Here is a 24,176-nt window from a genome sequence, read left to right as displayed (position 1 = left end):
ATGTGAAGCACTTCTGGAGGGAGCCTTGGCCTTGAACAGTGATGAGTACACACATAAAGACATAAGCCTTTGTCTACCTTGGCGAGGAGAGAGAAATACAACATATTTGTTTCCGAACATCAAACCAAACAGAAAAAGCTTTTATTCAAATGGTTATTTAATCCAAGGACATATAAAACTGAATTCCCAGAAAGCCTCTACCAGTTCAGTACACTTTACAGTCAGTGAGCATCTACTAATCTAAGACTTACATTCTAAACAGTCTGAAATGCCAGTCTGCTGAAGCGAGCCATGGTAAGGTATTAGGCGTACTGTAGAGGCCTACACGGGTCCAAAAAGGTGGACCTGGAGCTTTCCCATCCACACCCGATATGCATAAATAAATACAAATTATTCCGAAAGGACTCGATGACAACTAGACCCGGTCGGATAAAGACCTGGTCCGATCCTTACCCAAAGGAGGAAAGCAATTGTAACGGCGTTCTTCGTTTGTTGAAAGAGAGTCGGACCGAAATGCAGCGTGGTGGTTACTCATGATCTTTAATGAAAAAATGACGGTACATGAAATAACGATAAATACAAAAAAACAACAAACGGAACGTGAAACCTAATACAGCCTATCTGGTGAACACTACACAGAGACAGGAACAATCACCCACGAAAGACAAAGCGAAACTCAGGCTACCTAAATACGGTTCCCAATCAGAGGCAACGAGAATCACCTGACTGCTGATTGAGAACCGCCTCAGGCAGCCAAGCCTATACAACACCCCTAATCAGCCGCGATCCCAAATACAACAAACCCCAATACGAAATACAACACGTAAACCCCTGTCACACCCTGGCCTGACCAAATATATAACGAAAACACAAAACACTAAGACCAAGGCGTGACAGCAATCCCCAATGTGATTACAAGGTACCTGTCACGACGGCATCAAACCGGGTGAAGCTAGTTGAGCTAGATAACTATGCTAATTGAGGCTGCATGTGCTTTCTCATCCTACACATACTGGCTGTCCTAAAAAAACAAATAGACAGACAGAAAGCCACCCTGCAAACATGGTAGATGACCTCATTCTGGCCTGGGGACCCTGTCAGAGTCATTCACCCATGATGTGTAGACAATTCACTTGACCCTAACAGCCCTGACAGGATTACTAGCCATCCTGTCCTGGCATGTCCTTATTGCCAGACACAGTAGCCACGAGGTTGGCCAGTAACTGGAGGTTTGCCTTGCCCTACACTACCCTGACCTTAGTGTGTGTTGCTGCTGGGATGATTAGGTGACCATGATGGTATGAGGATCAGATTAGGAATTTAGTCAGGACACCAGGGTTAACACCCCTACTCTTTCAATAAATGCCACAGAGAGCCAGGACACCCGTTTAACATCCCATCCAAAAGACAGCACCCTACACAGGGAAATGTCCCCAAACACTGCCCTGGGGTATTGGGATATTTTTTTAGACCAGAGGAAAAGGTGCCTCCTACTGGCCCTCCAACACTACTTCCAGCAGCATCTGGTCTCCCATCCAGGGACCAACCCTGCTTAGCTTCAGAAGCAAGCCAGCAGTGGGATGCAGGGTGGTATGCTGCTACACTCTTAAGAAAAATGGTTCCAAAAGGGTTCTTTGGCTGCCTCCATAGGATAATCCTTTTTGGTTCCAGGTAGGACCCTGTTTGGTTTCAGGTAGAACCCTCTGTGGAAAGGGTTCTATATAGAATCTACCAGGAACCAAAAGTGTTATACCTGGAACCAAAAAGGGTTCTTCTTTTTTTTCTATGAGTGTAGTAGTACTATCCTGACCTACTCTGACCTGCCTTAACTGCTGCCCTTGTGTAACATGCCTGACCTGACCTGGTCATGTCCTTAGCATGTGTAGCTAGGCTGCCAGCAGATTGCATGACTCTCCTACATGACTTAGTAGGCTAATCTTGTTATATCTGGTTATAGGCTGACTGGTGCTTTGATCATGACTGCGGCTCATGACAGCCTGCTAGTAGCTGGGTGGAAAAACAGGACGTAGTAGGGTTTTGCATTTAGTATTCACAGACAGACATGGCCTGAAGGTTGTCCTACTTCTAGTCAGGCTCATGACAGCATGCTGGGTGAAGAGAAGGAGAGGACGGATATGCCACTAAGAGGACACTTTTATCCAAAGTGACTTACAGTAGTCTGCTACTGGAAAAATGTATGTTATGGCTTTACACTTCCTGTTATATTGTGGATAAAGAGTTACCTGTCTAACAGAACACAGAGGGTGTTCTTTAATGGAAGCCTCTCCAACATAATCCAGGTAGAATCAGTCATTCCCAGGGAAGCTATCAGGCCCCATACTTTTTTCAATCTTTATTAACGTCATGCCACTGGCTTTGAGTAAAGCAAGTGTGTCTATGTATGCAAATGACTCAACACTATACACATCAGCTAGCACAGCGACTGAAATGACTGCAACACTTAACAAAGAGCTGCAGTTAATTTCAGAGTGGGTGGCAAGGAATAAATTAGTCCTAAATATTTCTAAAACTAAAATAACTGCATTTGGGGCAAATCATTCACTAAACCCTAAACCTCAAGTAAATCTTATAATAAATTATGTGGAAATTGAGCAAGTTGAGGTGACTAAACTGCTTGGTTTAACCCTGGATTGTAAACTGTCATGGTCAAAACATATTGGTACAACAGTAGCTAAGATGTCCATAATAAAGCGCTGCTCTACCTTCTTAACAGCACTATCAACAAGGCAGGTCCTACAGGCCCTAGTTTTGTCATACCTGGTCTACTGTTCAGTCGTGTGGTCAGGTGCCACAAGGAGGGACTTAGGAAAATTGCAATTGGCTCAGAACAGGGCAGATCGGCTGGCCCTTGGATGTATACAGAGAGCTAACATTAACAATATTCTCCTGTCAATCTCTCCTGGCTCAAAGTGGATGAGGGATTGACTTCATCACTACTATTTATGAGAGGTATCGGCATGTTAAATGCATCACTCGGACACCTATGCATACTCCACAAGCTACAAGAGTTCTCTTTACAGTCCCCAAGTCCAGAACAGACTATGGGAGGCGCACAGTACTACATAAAGCCATGACTATATGGAAGTCTATTCCACATCAAGTAACTGATGCAAGAAGTCAAATTAGATTTAAAAAACAGATAAAAATACACCTTATGGAACAGCAGGGACTGTGAAGCAACACAAACAGGCACCGACACATACATACACACACACACGATAACATAAAATCTAATCAAAATCAAATTTTATTGGTCACATACACATGGTTAGCGGATGTTATTGCGAGTGTAGCGAAATGCTTATGCTTCTAGATCCGACAGTGCAGCAGTATCTAACAGGTAATATCTAATAATTCCACAAAACAACCTAATACACACAATCTAGTAAAGGAATGGGATAAGAATATAGACTATAACTTTCCACCTTCTCCACTGCTGTCTCGTCAATGTGAATAGGGGGGTGCTCCCTCTGCTGTTTCCTGAAGTTCACGATCATCTCTTTTATTTTGCTGACATTGAATGAGAGGTTATTTTCCTGACACCACACTCCGAGGGCCCTCACCTCCTCCCTGTAGGCTGTCTCGTCGTTGTTGGTAATCAAGCCTACCACTGTTGTGTCATCTGCAAACTTGATGATTGAGTTGGAGGTGTGCATGGCCACGCAGTCGTGGGTGAACAGGGAGTACAGGAGAGGGCTGAGAACGCAACATTGTAGGGCCCCAGTGTTGAGGATCAGAGGAGATGCTACGTGGCGATAGTCATTTAGTTCAGTTACCTTAGCTTTCTTGGGAACAGGAACAATGGTGGCCATCCAGCAGACTGGGATAGAGATTGATTGATTAAACACACCAGCCAGCTGGTCTGCGCATGCTCTGAGGACGCGGCTAGTCATGCCGTCTGGGCCGGAAGCCTTGCGAGGGTTAACACATTTAAATGTTTTACTTATTTCGGCCACAGAGAAGGAGGGCCCACAGTCTTTGGTAGCGGGCCACGTCGGTGGCACTGTATTGTCCTCAAAGCGGGCAAAGAAGTTGTTTCATTTGTCTTGGAGCAAGACGTTGATGTCTGCGACAGGGCTGGTTTTCTTTTTGTAGTCCGTGACAGTCTGTAGATCCTGCCACATACGTCTCATGTTTGAGCCGTTGAATTGCGACTCCACTTTGTCTCTATACTGACACTTTGCTTGTTTGATTGCCTTACGGAGGGAATCACTATGCTGTTTGTATTCGGCTATATTCCCAGTTGCCTTGCCATGATTAAATGCAGTGGTACGTGGGGGAGGGCCTTGTATGCATCGAGGAAGTTAGAGTAGCAATGGTCGAGTGTGTTACTGCAATTTATATGCTGATAGAATTTAGGTAGCCTTGTTCTCAAATTAGCTTTGTTAAAATCCCCAGCTATAATAAATGCAGCCTCAGGATATATGGTTTCCAGTTTGCATAAAGTCCAGTGAAGTTCCTTGATGGCTGTCTTCGTATCCACTTGCGGGGGGATATACACGGCTGTGCCAATAACCAAGGAGAGTTATATTGGGAGATAATACAGTCGGCATTTGATTGTGAGGAATTCTAGGTCAGGTGAACAAAAGGACTTGAGTTCCTGTATGTTGTTACAATTACACCATGAGTCATTAATTATGAAACATACACCCCCGCCCTTCTTCTTACCGGAGGGATGTTTATTCCTGTTGGCGCGATGCATTGATTCTGACAGCATGTCCCAAGCTAGCCATGTTTCTGTGAAACAGAGTATAATACAATCTCATATATTTCTTTGGAAAGCAACTCTTGCCCTAATTTCGTCGACTTTGTTAACTAGGGACTGGACATTAGCGAGTAATATACTTGGAAGCAGTGGGTGGTGTGCGCGCATCCGAAGCCTCACTAGAAGACCGCTCCAGCACCCTCTCCTCCAGCGTTGTTTTGGGTCGGCCTCTGGAATCAGTTCAAATGTCCTGGGAGGTGCAGACAAAGGATCGCTTTGAGAAAGTCGTATTCCTGCTTGTGCTGGTAAATTGGTGTGTCTCTGATATCCAAAGTTCTTCCCGGCTGTATGTAATAGCACTTAAGGTTTTCTGGGCTAACAATGTAAGAAATAATACATAAAAAAACAAAATACTGCATAGTTTCCTAAGGACTAGAAGCGAAGCTGCCATCTCTATCGGCGACATCTTTCTACATACACACTATACACACACGTACACATGGATTTTGTACAGTAGATATGTGGTAGTGGTGGAATAGGGCCCTGAGGGCACACAGTGTGTTGTGAAATCTGTGAATGTATTGTAATGTTTTTAAAATTGTATAACTGCCTTAATTTTGCTGGACCCCAGGAAGACTAGCAGCTGCCTTGGCAGGAACCAATGGGAACACATAATAGATACAGTACAGTGAAAGCATAAGGAATCAATTCCCACAGGGAATTGAGCCCGCGACCTTGGCAGTGTTGTCATCGTGACACTCTTACAAGTGATACGTGACACTCTTACGACTCCAAGCCACACGGGACCATAGCAGAGTTTGGTCTATCCACTGAGGGACAGTAGATCTGAAGGTTGCCGTATGCAATCGCTGCAGGAATTGAACCCACAACCTTGGCATGGAAGGGTGTTGGGAGTACAGAGCAGGTTCTAGTATCTACTAAGTGAGGTTGTCCTACTCCTAGCCAGCTCATCAGAAGTCTCACTGAGTAGCTGTCTGGTTGGTTGACAGACAGACGTTTGATTGTGTTTGAATACCAAATTGTCTGTGCAGAGCTGCACTCATACGGAAAATTGGATCATTACATTTGCATAATTTATATTGCTCATACAGGAGATGTTTCTATGAGGGAGAAAAGTAAAGAAAAAGGTTTTGGACAGAATTGAACAATATGGGGGGGTGTTGTTGGTGTCACCATCTGTTTAGAGAGAGATGTAATGATGGGGAGCACACATACATGTACAAGTACACACGCACACACATACACACACAAACAAACACACTCAGGAAGTATGTTCTCCTAGATAGCTTCAGTCAAATATGCAAAGCAAGGAAGCAGAAACAGGGTCAGTGTTACAGACATCACCACTTTAGAATCAGAGAGACTGTCTGGCTGTTCATAATTTACTAGTTTCAACACGCCATTACATTTTCATTTAGGAGCCTTTAGTGTAGCTTTCCTAGTGTGAAATCTGAATCATCATTGGCATTACACAGCACTCTTCCTTTTGAAAAACACACCACTGAATGTTATTTTAAAGCAGATTAATTCCAGAATGGTTCAACTAAAAAAATAGCTTGGATAATCAAAATGGGATTCTGTTGAGTTCTTCCAGTCCCCTCTTCATCACCAACATTCGGCTTTGTTGTTCATTTGTGTGCTTGTTGCTTACTGCAATTCAGATTTTAGCTGCCAGTGTATACATAATACTAAACTATCACCCACGGCTGGGATGTTGTGAGGATCGTTCGTGAACAACTCCCTAATGACTTCATTCCAACAAACATCATGTTAGACCAACCTGTCAAATATGAATACATAAAAGGATGCAATGTGGTTCCTGACTCAAACAGACAACATATTACTCACTCAAAGTAAATAACAAACTTTCCCCCCAAAAAGATGCTGCTAAACATATTCTGGTCTAAATTGCCATGAATAATTATGACTAACTGCACGGGAGAAGTTAATACTCTTTGGTTACCCACAATGAACTTGACCGCAGTTGCTGTTATCGTATGAAACCAACATTTTGAGATAAATATATTTTTTGAAGATGTGAATACTGCCATCTAGTGGAATTTTTGCTTAAGGTTTGCATCACACAGACCCTGAATCGCAAATTAACCCCTTCCTCCATCCCATCTGTCCCATCAGAGGGCAAGATGGAGCAACAACCATATTGTTTACACCTATCCAATCCTATCAAAGTGCCTTGGCCATAGGGGCGAGGGGTTGGTTTGGGGAGTGAGGGAACTAGGATAAAAGTTCCACTGCAGTTTATGCAACAAGCCCACTGCTCTCATTAGGTTATCATCAGGCTGTTGTGATGATGAGTGAGAGGAGACCCCTCAGTATAAAGCCATGAAGTCCTGTTGTGGAATGATGCTTTAGTTGACCCAGTTAGTTGACCCGGTTAGATGACCTAGTTAGTTGACCTAGTTAGTTGACCCAGTTAGTTGACCCGGCTAGATGACCTAGTTAGTTGACCTGGTTAGATGACCCGGCTAGATGACCCAGTTAGTTGACCCAGTTAGTTGACCCAGTTAGTTGACCCAGTTAGTTTGCCCAGTAAGTTGACACTGTGAGACAGAAAGAAACTGTAGAATAGACATCATCAGTCCCTCCACACCAGAGAATGTGTGTGTGTGTGTGTGTGTGTTTTGACCTTTATTTAAATAGGCAAGTCAGTTAAGAACAAATTCTTATTTTCAATGACGGCCTAGGAACTTAACTGCCTGTTCAGGGGCAGAACGACAGATTTGTACCTTGTCAGCTCAGGGGTTTGAACTTGCAACCTTCCGGTTACTAGTCCAACACTCTAACCACTAGTCTACCCTGCCGCCCCGTGTGTGTGTGTCTGTGTCTGTGTGTGTGTGTGTCCACACATCCAACACCAGAGCCTGTCTCTAGTTCTGCAGCTGTAAGCTGTAATTACATATGTCCGGCTCAGTCCACCCCAAATAATGGCACGGCTCATTAAAGTTTCAGTGCAACAGACACCCCTGCTGTGTTTAAAAATGTACCTGTAGTACGGCTCAACTGTGTGCTCGTTACATCATCCAATCCAACTTCACTCCAAACTAAGAATGACAGAAGGACACCCACTCTGATCAAATATAAGGAAGACAGCTGTGTTTCGACTGTCAACAAAAGGAGTCAGCATTTCACAGGAGCCCTTTATTCATACAGACTTTTAGCAGGGTTCAGAGAGCCTGCTTTTCTCAAATTCTATACCCAAATACACCAGACAGAAATAGTGGATTCCTCTAATGTCTGCAAAGCCTGTCCTAAGAAGAAGGCTTTATGAATCCACTATTACATTCCATCATCTGACACACACACACACACACACACACACACACACACACACACACACACACACACACACACACACACACACACACACACACACACACACACACACACACACACACACACACACACACACACACACACGTGTTCACTACATTAACCCCCCCCCCAGCTGTACTGTAGGATTAAAAAGTTTCAGCATGAGCTGCCTGTGAACACTTTTACCTGTAATTGCTGTTTATTGAGGGTGTGTGTGGCCCCAGCACAGAGGGCTGATGTTGCTGCTACTGTGGGGTGTGTGTGTGTGTGTGTGTGTGTGTGTGTGTGTGTGTGTGTGTGTGTGTGTGTGTGTGTGTGTGTGTGTGTGTGTGTGTGTGTGTGTGTGTGTGTGTGTGTGTGTGTGTGTGTGTGTGTGTGTGTGTGTGTGTGTCTGTGTGTGTGTGTGTCTGTGAGAGAGAGAGATGCCATGCGAGGGGGTTGTTACAGCAGGACGGACACAGGCCACCTGACAACTAACCCCCATCAACCTCCCAGGGGCCACAGACCTTGTCACACACAAACATTCTCTCATGCAAGACATTAACAACCCCTCCTCTATACCATCACTCACTGTCACTCACTCCATCACTCTGTCCTTTCAGCCTGGGAAGATAAGGAGGTAGGGTCTGTTCGGCTCCGACTGTCAATCAATCAGGAGTCATCTCACAGCATGTACATCATTTCAGAATCAGCCACACTGTTAAATAACTCCATGGCCATATGGAAAAAACTTGGATAAACTTAGATTATTCATCAAATTTTAGACAATATGTCCCTGTCTCTTCAAAACTATTAACTGTTGTTTACCAAGCTTTGATTTAGAGAGACTGTACATTTGCCTTATCTGTTTAAGTCTCTTTTTTTAAAGTGATGCAATTTAAGCTACACCATGTTGAAGTAAAGCCAGTCTGGAAAGACTATCTTCATCCACTGCCTACAGTTGGAGCATTTTTTTTGTTGCACTAGTCTGTATAGAGTAACTCAACTCAACATTTCCACAGCCAGCCAGGCACTAAACAGTCATGATGAGTGTATTTAAACAAGGAGCCAAAAACCTGGGCTTAGCACTGAGCACTCTTTCATGAAATTGAGTGAGCTGCTAATTCACATGAAATCATCTGTTTTCAAGAGGAAATCGCTCTCTCTGTATGCACGTCACACACAAAGCATAAAGAAAACAACAAAAGGTCAAAGCAGAGAATTTGGCCCTCAGTCAAATATGTAGAATATGAAGAATATGAAAATCCTTAGGCCACTCCTGGTGAGTATATGGAGGCAGAGATTGCAGCAGTAGGAAACAGAACACACACACACACTGATTGGCATGGGAAAGTAAACAAAATTGTCACATACACCAGATAGATACAGTGAAATGTGTTGTTTTACAGGGTCAGTCATAGAAGTACAGCACCCCTAGAGCAAATTAGGGTTAAATGCCTATCAACGGATTTTTCACCTGGACAGCTCAGGTATCTGAACCAAAAACCTTTCGGTTACCGAACCCCAATGTTCTAACCGCCTGGCTACCTGCAGCCCATAATAGTCACCCCAAACACCCAACAGAAATACATGTATTTGTCTCGTCAGGCACGGGGCACTGTAGACATGGAAAGGTTCACATTAATATTAATTTTAAGAATGTGAATTGACAGAATAATAGTCGAGAGAATGTTTTATTTCAGCTTTTATTCATTCATCACATTCCCAGTGGGACAGAAGTTTACATACACTCAATTACTATTTGGTAGCATTGACTTTAAATGTTTTAACTTGGGTCAAACGTTTCAGGTGGCCTTCCACAAGCTTCCTAAAATAAGTTGGGTGAATTTTGGCCCATTCCTCCTGACAGAGCTGGTGTAACCGAGTCAGGATTGTTGGCATCCTTACTCACACAAGCTTTTTCAATCCTACCCACAAATGTTCTATAGGATTGAGGTCAGGGCTTTGTGATGGCCACTCCAATACCTAGACTTTGTTGTCCTTAAGCCATTTTGCCACAACTTTGGAAGTATGCTTGGGGTCACTGTCCATTTGGGAGACCCATTTGCGACCAAGCTTTAACTTCCTGACTAATGTCTTGAGATGTTGTTTCAATATATCCACATAATTTTCCGTCCTCGTGATGCCATCTATTTTGTGAAGTGCACCAGTCCCTCCTGCAGCAAAGCACCCCCACAACATGATGCTGCCACACCCGTTTATGGCGGGTTTGGAGCAGTGGCTTCTTCCTTGCTGAGCGGCCTTTCAGGTTATGTCGATATAGGACTCATTTTACTGTGGATATAGATACTTTTGTACCCGTTTCCTCCAGCATCTTCACAGGGGCCTTTGCTGTTGTTCTGGGATTGATTTGCACTTTTTGCACCAAAGTACTTTAATCTCTAGGAGACAGAATGCGTCTCCTTCTTGAGCAGTATGACGGCTGCATGGTCCCATGGTGTTTATACTTGCATACTATTGTTTGTACAGATGAACGTGGTACCTTCAGGCGTTTGGAAATTGCTCCCAAGGATGAACCAGACTTGTGGAGGTCTACAATTTTTTTCTGAGGTCTTGGCTAATTTATTTTGATTTTCCCATGATGTCAAGCAAAGAGGCACTGAGTTTGAAGGTAGGCCTTGAAATACATCCACAGATACACCTCCAATTGACTCAAATGATGTCAATTAGCCTATAGAAGCTTCTAAGCCATGACATAATTTTCTGGAATTTTCCAAGCTGTTTAAAGGCACAGTCAACTTAGTGCATGTAAACTTCTGACCCAGTGGAATTGTGATACAATAAGTGAAATAATCTGTTTGTCAAAAATTGTTGGAAACATTACTTGTCATGCACAAAGTAGATGTCCTAACCGACTTGCCAAAACTATAGTTTGTTAACAAGAAATTTGTGGAGTGGTTGGAAAACGAGTTTTAATGACTCCAACCTAAGTTGTATGTAAACTTCTGACTTCAACTGTATATAGATATCTGTGGATGTAGGAGAGTAGCAGCGTTCCCTTCCCTGGGCAGGCTTTGGTAGTCAGTATGGACCTCAGAGCCAGGTCTCCCTTGGGAGAGGTCTCTCTTCTGACCTCAATGACACTACCTGGTTAAAGGGGCAATCTGGGATTGAAAAATCAATGAAGTGGTCACCCCGCCATTTGTTAAGGCAGCCAAGGGATGGGTCTGGAGAAATGAAAAAAACAAATAGAAAGACAAATTTGACATAAAAAAGGGTTCACTGTGGGCCTACCTGTACTACTCCTGGTGGTGCTGGTACTAAGGGTTAGTGTAGAGGTGGGTAGAGACCCAGTAGCTGGTCCTGGAGCCGGAGGAACCTCCCCATTGTTCATCTGTTTGATCCTCTTCAGGTGGGACCTCCCGTTATAGTGCACCTGGGCCTGAGCCTGGGAGTTCAGCTGGATGTTACACACATCACACATCGAGTAGAACAGGTTCTTCTTCTCCTGCTGTTGCTGTATATCCATGTTGATCTGGGCTTGGCTGTTGGTGGTAGGTTCCATCCCCATCAGCTGATTCAGCTCCAGACAGCCTTGAAAGGGGAAGGCCATCTGGCCATGCTCTATGAAGTGGGCAGGACTCAGTGGTGTCTTCATACCTGCAGTAGACAATGACAACAATGGATTAGAATGATAGACTTCGCTACCAGAAAGCAAGCTTGGTGCAGGCAAACACACCCACTCGCACGGAAAAGCCCGTGACTGTGTGACGAAGCATCCTGTAGTAGAGCAAGAGCTCAGCTCCACCTATGATGGTATCACTATACTATCTGACAGTCTGTTCACACAGCGTCCTTCATACTGTCTGACAGTCTGGTCCCACAGCGTTCTTCAAACTGTCTGACAGTCTGGTCCCATAGCGTCCTTCATACTGTCTGACAGTCTGGTGCCACAGCGAGCGTCCTTCATACTGTCTGACAATCTGGTCCAACAGCGTTCTTCACACTGTCTGACAGTCTGGTCCCATAGCGTCCTTCATACAGTCTGACAGTCTGGTGCCACAGCGAGCGTCCTTCATACTGTCTGACAGTCTGGTCCAACAGCGTTCTTCACACTGTCTAACAGTCTGGTCCCACAGCGTCATGCATACTGTCTGACAGTCTGGTCCGACAGCGTCATTCATACTGCCTGACAGTCTGGTCCCACAGCGTCTTTCATACTGTCTGACAGTCTGGTCCCACAGCGTCATGCATACTGTCTGACAGTCTGGTCCGACAGCGTCATTCATACTGCCTGACAGCCTGGTCCCACAGCGTCCTTCATACTCTCTGACAGTCTGGTCACACAGCGTCCTTCATACTGTCTGACAGTCCAGTCCCACAGCGTCCTTCACACTGTCTGACAGTCTGGTCCCACAGCGTCCCTCATACTGTCTGACAGTCTGGTGCCACAGCGAGCGTCCTTCATACTGTCTGACAGTCTGGTCCAACAGCGTTCTTCACACTGTCTAACAGTCTGGTCCCACAGCGTCATGCATACTGTCTGACAGTCTGGTCCGACAGCGTCATTCATACTGCCTGACAGTCTGGTCCCACAGCGTCTTTCATACTGTCTGACAGTCTGGTCCCACAGCGTCATGCATACTGTCTGACAGTCTGGTCCGACAGCGTCATTCATACTGCCTGACAGCCTGGTCCCACAGCGTCCTTCACACTGTCTGACAGTCCAGTCCCACAGCGTCCTTCACACTGTCTGACAGTCTGGTCCCACAGCGTCCCTCATACTGTCTGACAGTCTGGTCCCACAGCGTCATTCATACTGCCTGACAGTCTGGTCCGACACTGTCATTCATACTGCCTGACAGTCCGGTCCCACAGCGTCAATCATACTGTCTGACAGTCTGGTCCCACATCTTCCTTCATACTGTCTGACAGTCTGGTCCCACATCTTCATTCACACTGTCTGACAGGCTGGTGCCACAGCATCCTACACACTGTCTGACAGGCTGGTGCCACAGCATCCTACACACTGTCTGACAGGCTGGTGCCACAGCATCCTACACACTGTCTGACAGGCTGGTGCCACAGTGTCCTTCACACTTTCTGACAGCCTGGTGCCACAGCGTCCTTCATACCGACTGACAGTCTGGTGCCACAGCGTCCTTCGTACTGTCTGACAGTCTGGTGCCACAGTGTCCTTCATACTGTCTGACAGTCTGGTGCCACAGCAGGCGTCTTTCATACTGTCTGACAGTCTGGTGCCACAGAGGGCGTCCTTCATACTGTCTGACAGTCTGGTGCCACAGCATCCTTCATACTGTCTCACAGTCCGGTCCAACAGCGTCATTCACACTGTCTGACAGTCTGGTTCCACAGTGTCCTTCACACTCTCTGACAGTCCGTTGCCACAGCGTCCTTCATACTGTCTGACAGCCTTGTGCCACAGTGTCCTTCATACTGTCTGACAGCCTTGTGCCACAGCGTCCTTCACACTGTCTGACAGCCTTGTGCCACAGCGTCCTTCACACTGTCTGACAGCCTTGTGCCACAGCGTCCTTCATACTGTCTGACAGCCTTGTGCCACAGCGTCATTCATACTGTCTGACAGCCTTGTGCCACAGCGTCCTTCACACTGTCTGACAGCCTTGTGCCACAGCGTCCTTCATACTGTCTGACAGTCTGGTGCCACAGCGTCCTTCATACTGTCTGACAGTCAGGTCCCACAGCGTCCTTCATACTGTCTGGTGCCACAGCGTCCTTCATACTGTCTGACAGTCTGGTCACACAGCGTCCTTCACACTGTCTGACAGTCTGGTCCCACAGCGTCCCTCATACTGTCTGACAGTCTGGTCCCACAGCGTCATTCATACTGCCTGACAGTCTAGTCCGACACTGTCATTCATACTGCCTGACAGTCTGGTGCCACAGCGAGCGTCCTTCATACTGTCTGACAGTCTGGTCCAACAGCGTTCTTCACACTGTCTAACAGTCTGGTCCCACAGCGTCATGCATACTGTCTGACAGTCTGGTCCGACAGCGTCATTCATACTGCCTGACAGTCTGGTCCCACAGCGTCTTTCATACTGTCTGACAGTCTGGTCCCACAGCGTCATGCATACTGTCTGACAGTCTGGTCCGACAGCGTCATTCATACTGCCTGACAGCCTGGTCCCACAGCGTCCTTCATACTCTCTGACAGTCTGGTCACACAGCGTCCTTCATACTGTCTGACAGTCCAGTCCCACAGCGTCCTTCACACTGTCTGACAGTCTGGTCCCACAGCGTCCCTCATACTGTCTGACAGTCTGGTGCCACAGCGAGCGTCCTTCATACTGTCTGACAGTCTGGTCCAACAGCGTTCTTCACACTGTCTAACAGTCTGGTCCCACAGCGTCATGCATACTGTCTGACAGTCTGGTCCGACAGCGTCATTCATACTGCCTGACAGTCTGGTCCCACAGCGTCTTTCATACTGTCTGACAGTCTGGTCCCACAGCGTCATGCATACTGTCTGACAGTCTGGTCCGACAGCGTCATTCATACTGCCTGACAGCCTGGTCCCACAGCGTCCTTCATACTGTCTGACAGTCCAGTCCCACAGCGTCCTTCACACTGTCTGACAGTCTGATCCCACAGCGTCATTCATACTGCCTGACAGTCTGGTCCGACACTGTCATTCATACTGCCTGACAGTCCGGTCCCACAGCGTCAATCATACTGTCTGACAGTCTGGTCCCACATCTTCCTTCATACTGTCTGACAGTCTGGTCCCACATCTTCATTCACACTGTCTGACAGGCTGGTGCCACAGCATCCTACACACTGTCTGACAGGCTGGTGCCACAGCATCCTACACACTGTCTGACAGGCTGGTGCCACAGCATCCTACACACTGTCTGACAGGCTGGTGCCACAGTGTCCTTCACACTTTCTGACAGCCTGGTGCCACAGCGTCCTTCATACCGACTGACAGTCTGGTGCCACAGCGTCCTTCGTACTGTCTGACAGTCTGGTGCCACAGTGTCCTTCATACTGTCTGACAGTCTGGTGCCACAGCGGGCGTCTTTCATACTGTCTGACAGTCTGGTGCCACAGAGGGCGTCCTTCATACTGTCTGACAGTCTGGTGCCACAGCATCCTTCATACTGTCTCACAGTCCGGTCCAACAGCGTCATTCACACTGTCTGACAGTCTGGTCCCACAGTGTCCTTCACACTCTCTGACAGTCCGTTGCCACAGCGTCCTTCATACTGTCTGACAGCCTTGTGCCACAGTGTCCTTCATACTGTCTGACAGCCTTGTGCCACAGCGTCCTTCACACTGTCTGACAGCCTTGTGCCACAGCGTCCTTCACACTGTCTGACAGCCTTGTGCCACAGCGTCCTTCATACTGTCTGACAGCCTTGTGCCACAGCGTCATTCATACTGTCTGACAGCCTTGTGCCACAGCGTCCTTCACACTGTCTGACAGCCTTGTGCCACAGCGTCCTTCATACTGTCTGACAGTCTGGTGCCACAGCGTCCTTCATACTGTCTGACAGTCAGGTCCCACAGCGTCCTTCATACTGTCTGGTGCCACAGCGTCCTTCATACTGTCTGACAGTCTGGTCACACAGCGTCCTTCACACTGTCTGACAGTCTGGTCCCACAGCGTCCCTCATACTGTCTGACAGTCTGGTCCCACAGCGTCATTCATACTGCCTGACAGTCTGGTCCGACACTGTCATTCATACTGCCTGACAGTCCGGTCCCACAGCGTCAATCATACTGTCTGACAGTCTGGTCCCACATCTTCCTTCATACTGTCTGACAGTCTGGTCCCACAGCTTCATTCACACTGTCTGACAGGCTGGTGCCACAGCATCCTACACACTGTCTGACAGGCTGGTGCCACAGCATCCTACACACTGTCTGACAGGCTGGTGCCACAGCATCCTACACACTGTCTGACAGGCTGGTGCCACAGTGTCCTTCACACTTTCTGACAGCCTGGTGCCACAGCGTCCTTCATACTGACTGACAGTCTGGTGCCACAGGGTCCTTCGTACTGTCTGACAGTCTGGTGCCACAGTGTTCTTCATACTGTCTCACAGTCCGGTCCAACAGCGTCATTCACACTGTCTGACAGTCTGGTTCCACAGTGTCCTTCACACTCTCTGACAGTCCGTTGCCACAGCGTCCTTCATACTGTCTGACAGCCTTGTGCCACAGTGTCCTTCATACTGTCTGACAGCCTTGTGCCACAGCGTCCTTCACACTGTCTGACAGCCTTGTGCCACAGCGTCCTTCACACTGTCTGACAGCCTTGTGCCACAGCGTCCTTCATACTGTCTGACAGCCTTGTGCCACAGCGTCCTTCATACTGTCTGACAGCCTTGTGCCACAGCGTCCTTCACACTGTCTGACAGCCTTGTGCCACAGCGTCCTTCACACTGTCTGACAGCCTTGTGCCACAGCGTCCTTCATACTGTCTGACAGTCTGGTGCCACAGCGTCCTTCATACTGTCTGACAGTCAGGTCCCACAGCGTCCTTCATACTGTCTGACAGTCTGGTGCCACAGCGTCCTTCATACTGTCTGACAGTCTGGTGCCACAGGGTTCTTCATACTGTCTGACAGTCTAGTCCCACAGCGTCATTCATATTGTCTGACAGTCTGGTGCCACAACGTCATTCATACTCATTAAACTGAGAATTGCTGCATACCTAAAACTCACAAAATATCCTTTCATAAGCATGAAGAAAATCAATAATGCTGCATTTAAAGCAGCAAATCTTTGGAAATGCTTGCAAATCTAAACCCACTTTACTTCTTGTATCATATCTCTCAGGCACCAGGGGTATATCTACAGTATCTTTATTCAGAGTGTGAATTATACCGTGACCTTTGGTGTCACTATTTACTTCAGTGTGAATTATACCATGAGCTTCGGAGGTCTCTATTTACTTCAGAGTGTGAATTGTACCGTGACCTTCGGAGGTCTCTATTTACTTCAGAGGGTGAGTTGTACCGTGACCTTCGGAGGTCTCTATTTACTTCAGAGTGTGAATTGTACCGTGACCTTCGGAGGTCTCTATTTACTTCAGAGTGTGAATTGTACCGTGACCTTCGGGAGTCTCTATTTACTTCAGAGTGTGAATTGTACCGTGACCCTTGGAGGTCTCTATTTACTTCAGAGAGTGAATTGTACCGTGACCTTCGGGGGTCTCTATTTACTTTCACACGTGCACACATCTTTTTTATTGGCCTAATAGTAAAGACATGTCATTTGACTGTAAAACATCTCTTATTATCTAACAAAATGACTTTTTTGGGAGAAAGAAAAGTTGGGACACCTGAAAACGTGCTGAGATACTGGACTGTGCAGCCACATGGGGAAAAAATGTTAAAACCATGACACAGAAGTGGGGGTGTTCGTTTGATTTGGTATAAGCTATTATTTTATATTTTACCACTGTAGCTGTACACATTGCATTTTAAACAAATAGCAGAATTAGCATTATTTAGAGACCCCACCAAGGTTTGACTTTGTTGCATTTAGGGGGGCTCATGTCTCATTCAAGGGGTCTGAGACCCCCCTTGGCCCCCGTAATGCGCACTCTGTCTGTATCTATGGTTAGTTATGATACCAGGATGAAAGGAAAGGAACATGCTTTTGATTGACTGGAATGGCCAAGCCAACTTCCCCTTGCAGTAGCTTCCTGTGCGTGATACTGTTTGTCTGCGTCCAAAACAGCACCCTATTCCCTATGTGTTCAAAGGTAGTGCACTATACAGCATAGGGAATATGGTGCCATTTGGGATGCAGTTTGTATCTGTGATGATATAGTGAAAATGGAGGCTGTATTGTATGAGGGAGGAGCCATAGTGCAGTGTGGCCATGTTACATGTCCCTCTCACTGGACAGTAAAATAATCCTTCTGACACAGACAGACTGGGTAATCTCTATGGGCAACTGCAGGCTTCTAATCCCAACAGATAAACTTCCTCCGGGCTTAGTGTTGTGGCCATTCAGTTTCATTTACTACTAATCCCTTCCCTCGGCACACCTTTACATTTCACACAACAGTCATGCAAGTAAGGAGAACACTTAGAGAAATAATACATTCTGAATTGCTTTGTTGGGAATGCATTCGTTGTCTGACTCTGTGGCAGGAAGATGTCGTGTGTGTGTGTGTGTGTGTGTGTGTGTGTGTGTGTGTGTGTGTGTGTGTGTGTGTGTGTGTGTGTGTGTGTGTGTGTGTAGGCTCTCCTTCTTGAAGGGTCGGAAACGGGGACAGATCTGACTACCCGGTCATTCCATCAGCCAGGGAGTCAGGGGTCTAGAGGGACAGGGAGGCAGAGGGAGGGAAGGGGGCCAGGCAGTGTGGCCTCACACACCACCAGCCCACATCAACATACACACACTAGTGAGGTTATGTTTGATGCCGGAGCTCTGAGGCATGCGCCGATGCCTGTATAACTTTATCAGAAGCAAGTGTTCAATGATGTCCGAATCTTCGTTTCCACCTGATTGGTTTGGTATTGGTTTCGGTAGTAGACAAAAAGGCTACGCTGTGCATGCTCTAAGGTGTGTGGGACATCATCTATAATAACTTGGCTGCTCTAAATTCTTTTGACCAGCAGGTGCCACTAGTGATCAAAGCCTTGATTAATGAACCTATTTTAGCTTCAAGAATCTTTGTTTCCCCATCACTAACACACACCATGACAGTGACCTCCAGCAACAATGAGACATTACTAGGCTTCCTCAACTGCAAAGGGTACTCTTCTCCTTGAAGATGGTACACAGCAAACTCGCCAGTGTTGAATCAACACTGAGAGTGAGAACCCATATAGACACTGGAACAAGGTTAATAATAACATATGCATTTAGGATCTTACTTGGTGAAGTTCACAGACTACAGATGAATGCACAAAGTATGTCTATGTCACTAACAAATTCAGTCATGGATGGTAACTTTACAAATCACAAAAAAATGCAAGGCAGTCTGAGAAATATGCAAATAAAGCTACTCACTGTTAGCAGTTGTTGTAATTTTATCAGTAACTTACTGTATTTATCAACGGTATGATACTGTATAAACTGAATAGAGTAGATTACTGTAGAATGAACAGGAAAATATTGTGCATTTGTTTCACAGCACACCTTTCACGAATTTCATAAGTAAAACTATGTAGCATGCACAGTAAAAAACAATAAATGTGTTTTACAGTATTAATTATAGTGCATTGTGGTCAATTGTTGTGGGTGGGGAGAGAGTCTCTGGGTCATTAACATATTTTAAGGCTTGCCTTATAAGAGGCAATATTTGTTGCCGCTTATACAGAATGCTGTACTCACACAGACTACAGAAATTTACTCTAATTTAGGAGTTCTACAAATCTTGTCTTAAAACTCAGTAGTTTACATGCCAATTGCTACTAGTAATTTACTGTAATTCAGAAAACAGAACCATACTGCATTTTTGGAGCGCCAAAAATCTTTTGAACACTAGTGGGTGCACGATATTCTTGTTTTTCACATTTTCAAATATTTATGGCATGTCTTGAAAGAGGCTATATTTTCTGCATCCATTAGTGAGAGTGCTTCAAGAGTTTAAGTGATATGTGGTAGTGGTTTGCTAACAACTACATATATATGTAGGAGACAGAGTGGCTGCAAGTCTCAAACTTTTAATGGTAGAGTGTTTAGACATGTGCTTTTGATCTGTTTTGGCTTGCACTCACTGTCAATTTAGAAGCCTTTGTTAAAGCTTAAATTGCAAGTGATATAAAACACCAAATATCAATTGATATGCTGTAATATATAAATACACTTTAACTTTTAGCAATTGCTGATCATATTTTCAATCCATTTAACAATGAAGTGCTGTTTGGCTATATAAAATAAACATCCTCTCATTGTCAACTGCGTTTATTTCAGCAAACCTAACGTGTAAATATGTGTATGAACATAAGATTCAACAACTGAGACATAAACTGAACAAGTTCCACAGACATGTAACTTACAGAAATTGAATAATGTGTCCCTGAACGAAGGGGGGGTCAAAATCAAAAGTAACAGTCAGTATCTGGTGTGGTCACCAGCTGAATTAAGTACCGCAGTGCATCTCCTCCTCATGGACTGCACCAGATTTGCCAGTTCTTGCTGTGAGATGTTACCCTACTCTTCCACCAAGGCACCTGCAAGTTCCCAGACATCTCTGGGGGGAATGGCCCTAGCCCTCACCCTCCGATCCAACAAGTTCCAGACATGCTCAATAGGATTGAAATCCGGGCTCTTTGCTAGCCATGGCAGAACACTGACATTCCTGTCTTGCAGGAAATCACGCACAGAACAAGCAGGCTGGTGGCATTATCATGCTGGAGGGTCATGTCAGGATGAGCCTGCAGGAATGGTACCACATGAGGGAGGAGGATGTCTTCCCTGTAACGCACATACAGTGCCTTGCGAAAGTATTCGGCCTCCTTGAACTTTGCGACCTTTTGCCACATTTCAGGCTTCAAACATAAAGATATAAAACCGTATTTTTTTGTGAAGAATCAACAACAAGTGGGACACAATCATGAAGTGGAACGACATTTATTGGATATTTCAAACTTTTTTTTAAAATCAAAAACTGAAAAATTGGGCGTGCAAAATTATTCAGCCCCCTTAAGTTAATACTTTGTAGCGCCACCTTTTGCTGCGATTACAGCTGTAAGTCGCTTGGGGTATGTCTCTATCAGTTTTGCACATCGAGAGACTGAAATTTTTTCCCATTCCTCCTTGCAAAACAGCTCGAGTTCAGTGAGGTTGGATGGAGAGCATTTGTGAACAGCAGTTTTCAGTTCTTTCCACAGATTCTCGATTGAATTCAGGTCTGGACTTTGACTTGGCCATTCTAACACCTGGATATGTTTATTTTTTAACCATTCCATTGTAGATTTTGCTTTATGTTTTGGATCATTGTCTTGTTGGAAGACAAATCTCCGTCCCAGTCTCAGGTCTTTTGCAGACTCCATCAGGTTTTCTTCCAGAATGGTCCTGTATTTGGCTCCATCCATCTTCCCATCAATTTTAACCATCTTCCCTGTCCCTGCTGAAGAAAAGCAGGCCCAAACCATGATGCTGCCACCACCATGTTTGACAGTGGGGATGGTGTGTTCAGGGTGATGAGCTGTGTTGCTTTTACGCCAAACATAACGTTTTGCATTGTTGCCAAAAAGTTCAATTTTGGTTTCATCTGACCAGAGCACCTTCTTCCACATGTTTGGTGTGTCTCCCAGGTGGCTTGTGGCAAACTTTAAACAACACTTTTTATGGATATCTTTAAGAAATGGCTTTCTTCTTGCCACTCTTCCATAAAGGCCAGATTTGTGCAATATACGACTGATTGTTGTCCTATGGACAGAGTCTCCCACCTCAGCTGTAGATCTCTGCAGTTCATCCAGAGTGATCATGGGCCTCTTGGCTGCATCTCTGATCAGTCTTCTCCTTGTATGAGCTGAAAGTTTAGAGGGACGGCCAGGTCTTGGTAGATTTGCAGTGGTCTGATACTCCTTCCATTTCAATATTATTGCTTGCACAGTGCTCCTTGGGATGTTTAAAGCTTGGGAAATCTTTTTGTATCCAAATCCGGCTTTATACTTCTTCACAACAGTATCTCGGACCTGCCTGGTGTGTTCCTTGTTCTTCATGATGCTCTCTGCGCTTTTAACGGACCTCTGAGACTATCACAGGTGCATTTATATGGAGACTTGATTACACACAGGCGGATTGTATTTATCATCATTAGTCATTTAGGTCAACATCGGATCATTCAGAGATCCTCACTGAACTTCTGGAGAGAGTTTGCTGCACTGAAAGTAAAGGGGCTGAATCATTTTGCACGCCCAATTTTTCAGTTTTTGATTTGTTAAAAAAGTTTGAAATATCCAATATTGTATAGTCACTTTGCGACCTTTTGCCACATTTCAGGCTTCAAACATAAAGATATAAAACCATATTTTTTTGTGAGGAATCAACAACAAGTGGGACACAATCATGAAGCCTGAAATGTGGCAAAAGGTCGCAAAGTTCAAGGGGGCCGAATACTTTCGCAAGGCACTGTAGTTGAGATTTCCTGCAATAACAACAAGCTCAGTCCGATGATGCTGTGACACCGCCCCAGGCCATGACGGACCCTCCACCTCCAAATCGATCCCGCTCCAGAGTACAGGCCTCGGTGTAACGCTCATTCCTTCAATGATAAACACGAATACAACCATCACCCCTGGTGAGACAAAACCGCGACTCGTCAGTGAAGAGCACTTTTTGCCAGTCCTGTCTGGTCCAGCGACGGTGGGTTTGTGCCCATAGGCAACGTTGTTGACGGTGATGTCTGGTGAGAACCTGTCTTACAACAGGCCTACAAGCCCTCAGTCCAGCCTCTCTCAGCCTATTTTGGACAGTCTGAGCACTGATGGAGGGATTGTGTGTTCCTGGTGTAACTTGTTGTTGCCTCGCAGTTGTGGTTGCCATCCTGTACCTGTCCCACAGGTGTGATGTTGGGATGTACTGATCCCGTGCAGGTGTTGTTAAACATGGTCTTGTTGGTCTGTTCCACCAGGAAACGGCCACCACAGCATGGGATACAATTAATTATGGGAGAGCCACTGCGAGGATGCTCAGCTGTCCATCCTGTCTCCCTGTAGCGCTGTCTTATGCTTCTCACAGTACGGACATTGCAATTTATTGCCCTAGCCACATCTGCAGTCCTCATGCCTCCTTGCAGCATTAGTAGAAAGGCATCTTTAGTGTCCTAAGTTTTCATAACTGTGACCTTAATTGTCTACCGTCTGTAAGCTGTTAGTGTCTTAACGACCGTTCCACAGGTGCTGCATGTTCATTCATTGTTTATGGTTCATTGAACAAGCCTGGGAAACGGTGTTAAAACCCTTTACAATGAAGATCTGTGAAGTTATTTGGATTTTTACGAATTATCTTTGAAAGACACGGTCCTGAAAAAGGGACGTTTCTTTTTTGCTGAGTTTATATCAATGGTTCATTTTCTTCCCCTCATGCTTTATACTGTGGAGTATCGCAGGGCAGCTGCCTTGAACCACTTCTTTACTTAATATATACCAATGACCTCAAGCTACTATATTTGCAGATGATACTATACTTAATACAGCAAGACAATCGGTTGAACAGGTACAGCAAGCTCTACAATTAGATTTGGAAAATATCAGGGAGTGGGTTTGCCAGAACAAACTTGTTGGTCTGTTCCTCCAGGAAAAGGCCACCACAGCATGGGATACAATTAATTATGGGGGAGTACAAATTGAGGAAGTGCCAGAAACCAAACTACTTGGAGTGCAGCTAGACAACTGCTTATCATCGTCGTCTCAAATAACTAATCTATGTAAAAATATATATATTATAACTGCATGCATGATCAGAAGGATAGCTAAATATTTACTGGGAAAGATTCTTAAGCAAATAACCCAAGCATTAGTTGAGAGTCAGGTGAACTACTGTTCTGTGGTCTGGGGAAATGCAACAGCAAGTTAAATTAGGAGGCTGCAGTTTGCACAGAACAAATCAGCAAGGATTGGTGGAGGTGGAGATATGGTTCTTCTGTTGTAGTCATGCTCAATGCTCTTGGTTGTTATCAACAAGATAATTGAAAAAAACTAAATCATAATATACACCATTTAAAACAGCTAAACTCTATTCACAACTGTATTCAGTTGGTAGGAGACAGACATTCTGTAAATACTAGGAATAGATTGTCCACCATCTATGTGTTATCCAGACAGTAAAGAGAAATAGGCAAAATAACATTTAGATTTAGAACAATAAAGAAATTGAATAATTTATCTGCGCAAACAAGAAACCTTTCAATATATTAATTGAAACAATACTTTAAAACCATTAAACATTGTGCTGGACTATGGTAGAATCAATCTATCTTTGTAGACTGTTAGAGTATTTATCTGGTCAATATGTCAGTGTATTATGTCTGTTTGTAACCGTGTGTTTTATGTGAAAATGTGATCATCTTATAAATTGTATTTTAATGTTTAAGGACTCTTGGAAGATTAGTCCAAATGAGGAATAAAAGAGATCTAAAATAAAATAAAATGTCATTACACAGGTGCACCCTGTGCAGGGGACAATAACAAGCCAA

The 24,176-nt window shown here is 45.1% G+C and overlaps 1 protein-coding gene across 1 annotated transcript in view; it reads right to left on the bottom strand.

The window, feature by feature from the left end:
- Positions 1–24,176, bottom strand: part of LOC109871099 (zinc finger protein 385B-like) — a 154,909-nt gene that overhangs the window by 101,765 nt on the left and 28,968 nt on the right. Inside the window, exon 2 of the mRNA XM_031806241.1 lies at positions 11,315–11,680. Coding sequence (XP_031662101.1) covers positions 11,315–11,678 — 364 coding nt within the window. The 5' untranslated portion in view covers positions 11,679–11,680. The remainder of the gene's footprint in view (positions 1–11,314; positions 11,681–24,176) is intronic.

The sequence above is a fragment of the Oncorhynchus kisutch genome, linkage group LG26, assembly GCF_002021735.2.
Source record: "Oncorhynchus kisutch isolate 150728-3 linkage group LG26, Okis_V2, whole genome shotgun sequence".
Lineage (NCBI taxonomy): Eukaryota > Metazoa > Chordata > Actinopteri > Salmoniformes > Salmonidae > Oncorhynchus > Oncorhynchus kisutch.
This window is presented reverse-complemented; position numbering and strand designations above follow the sequence as displayed.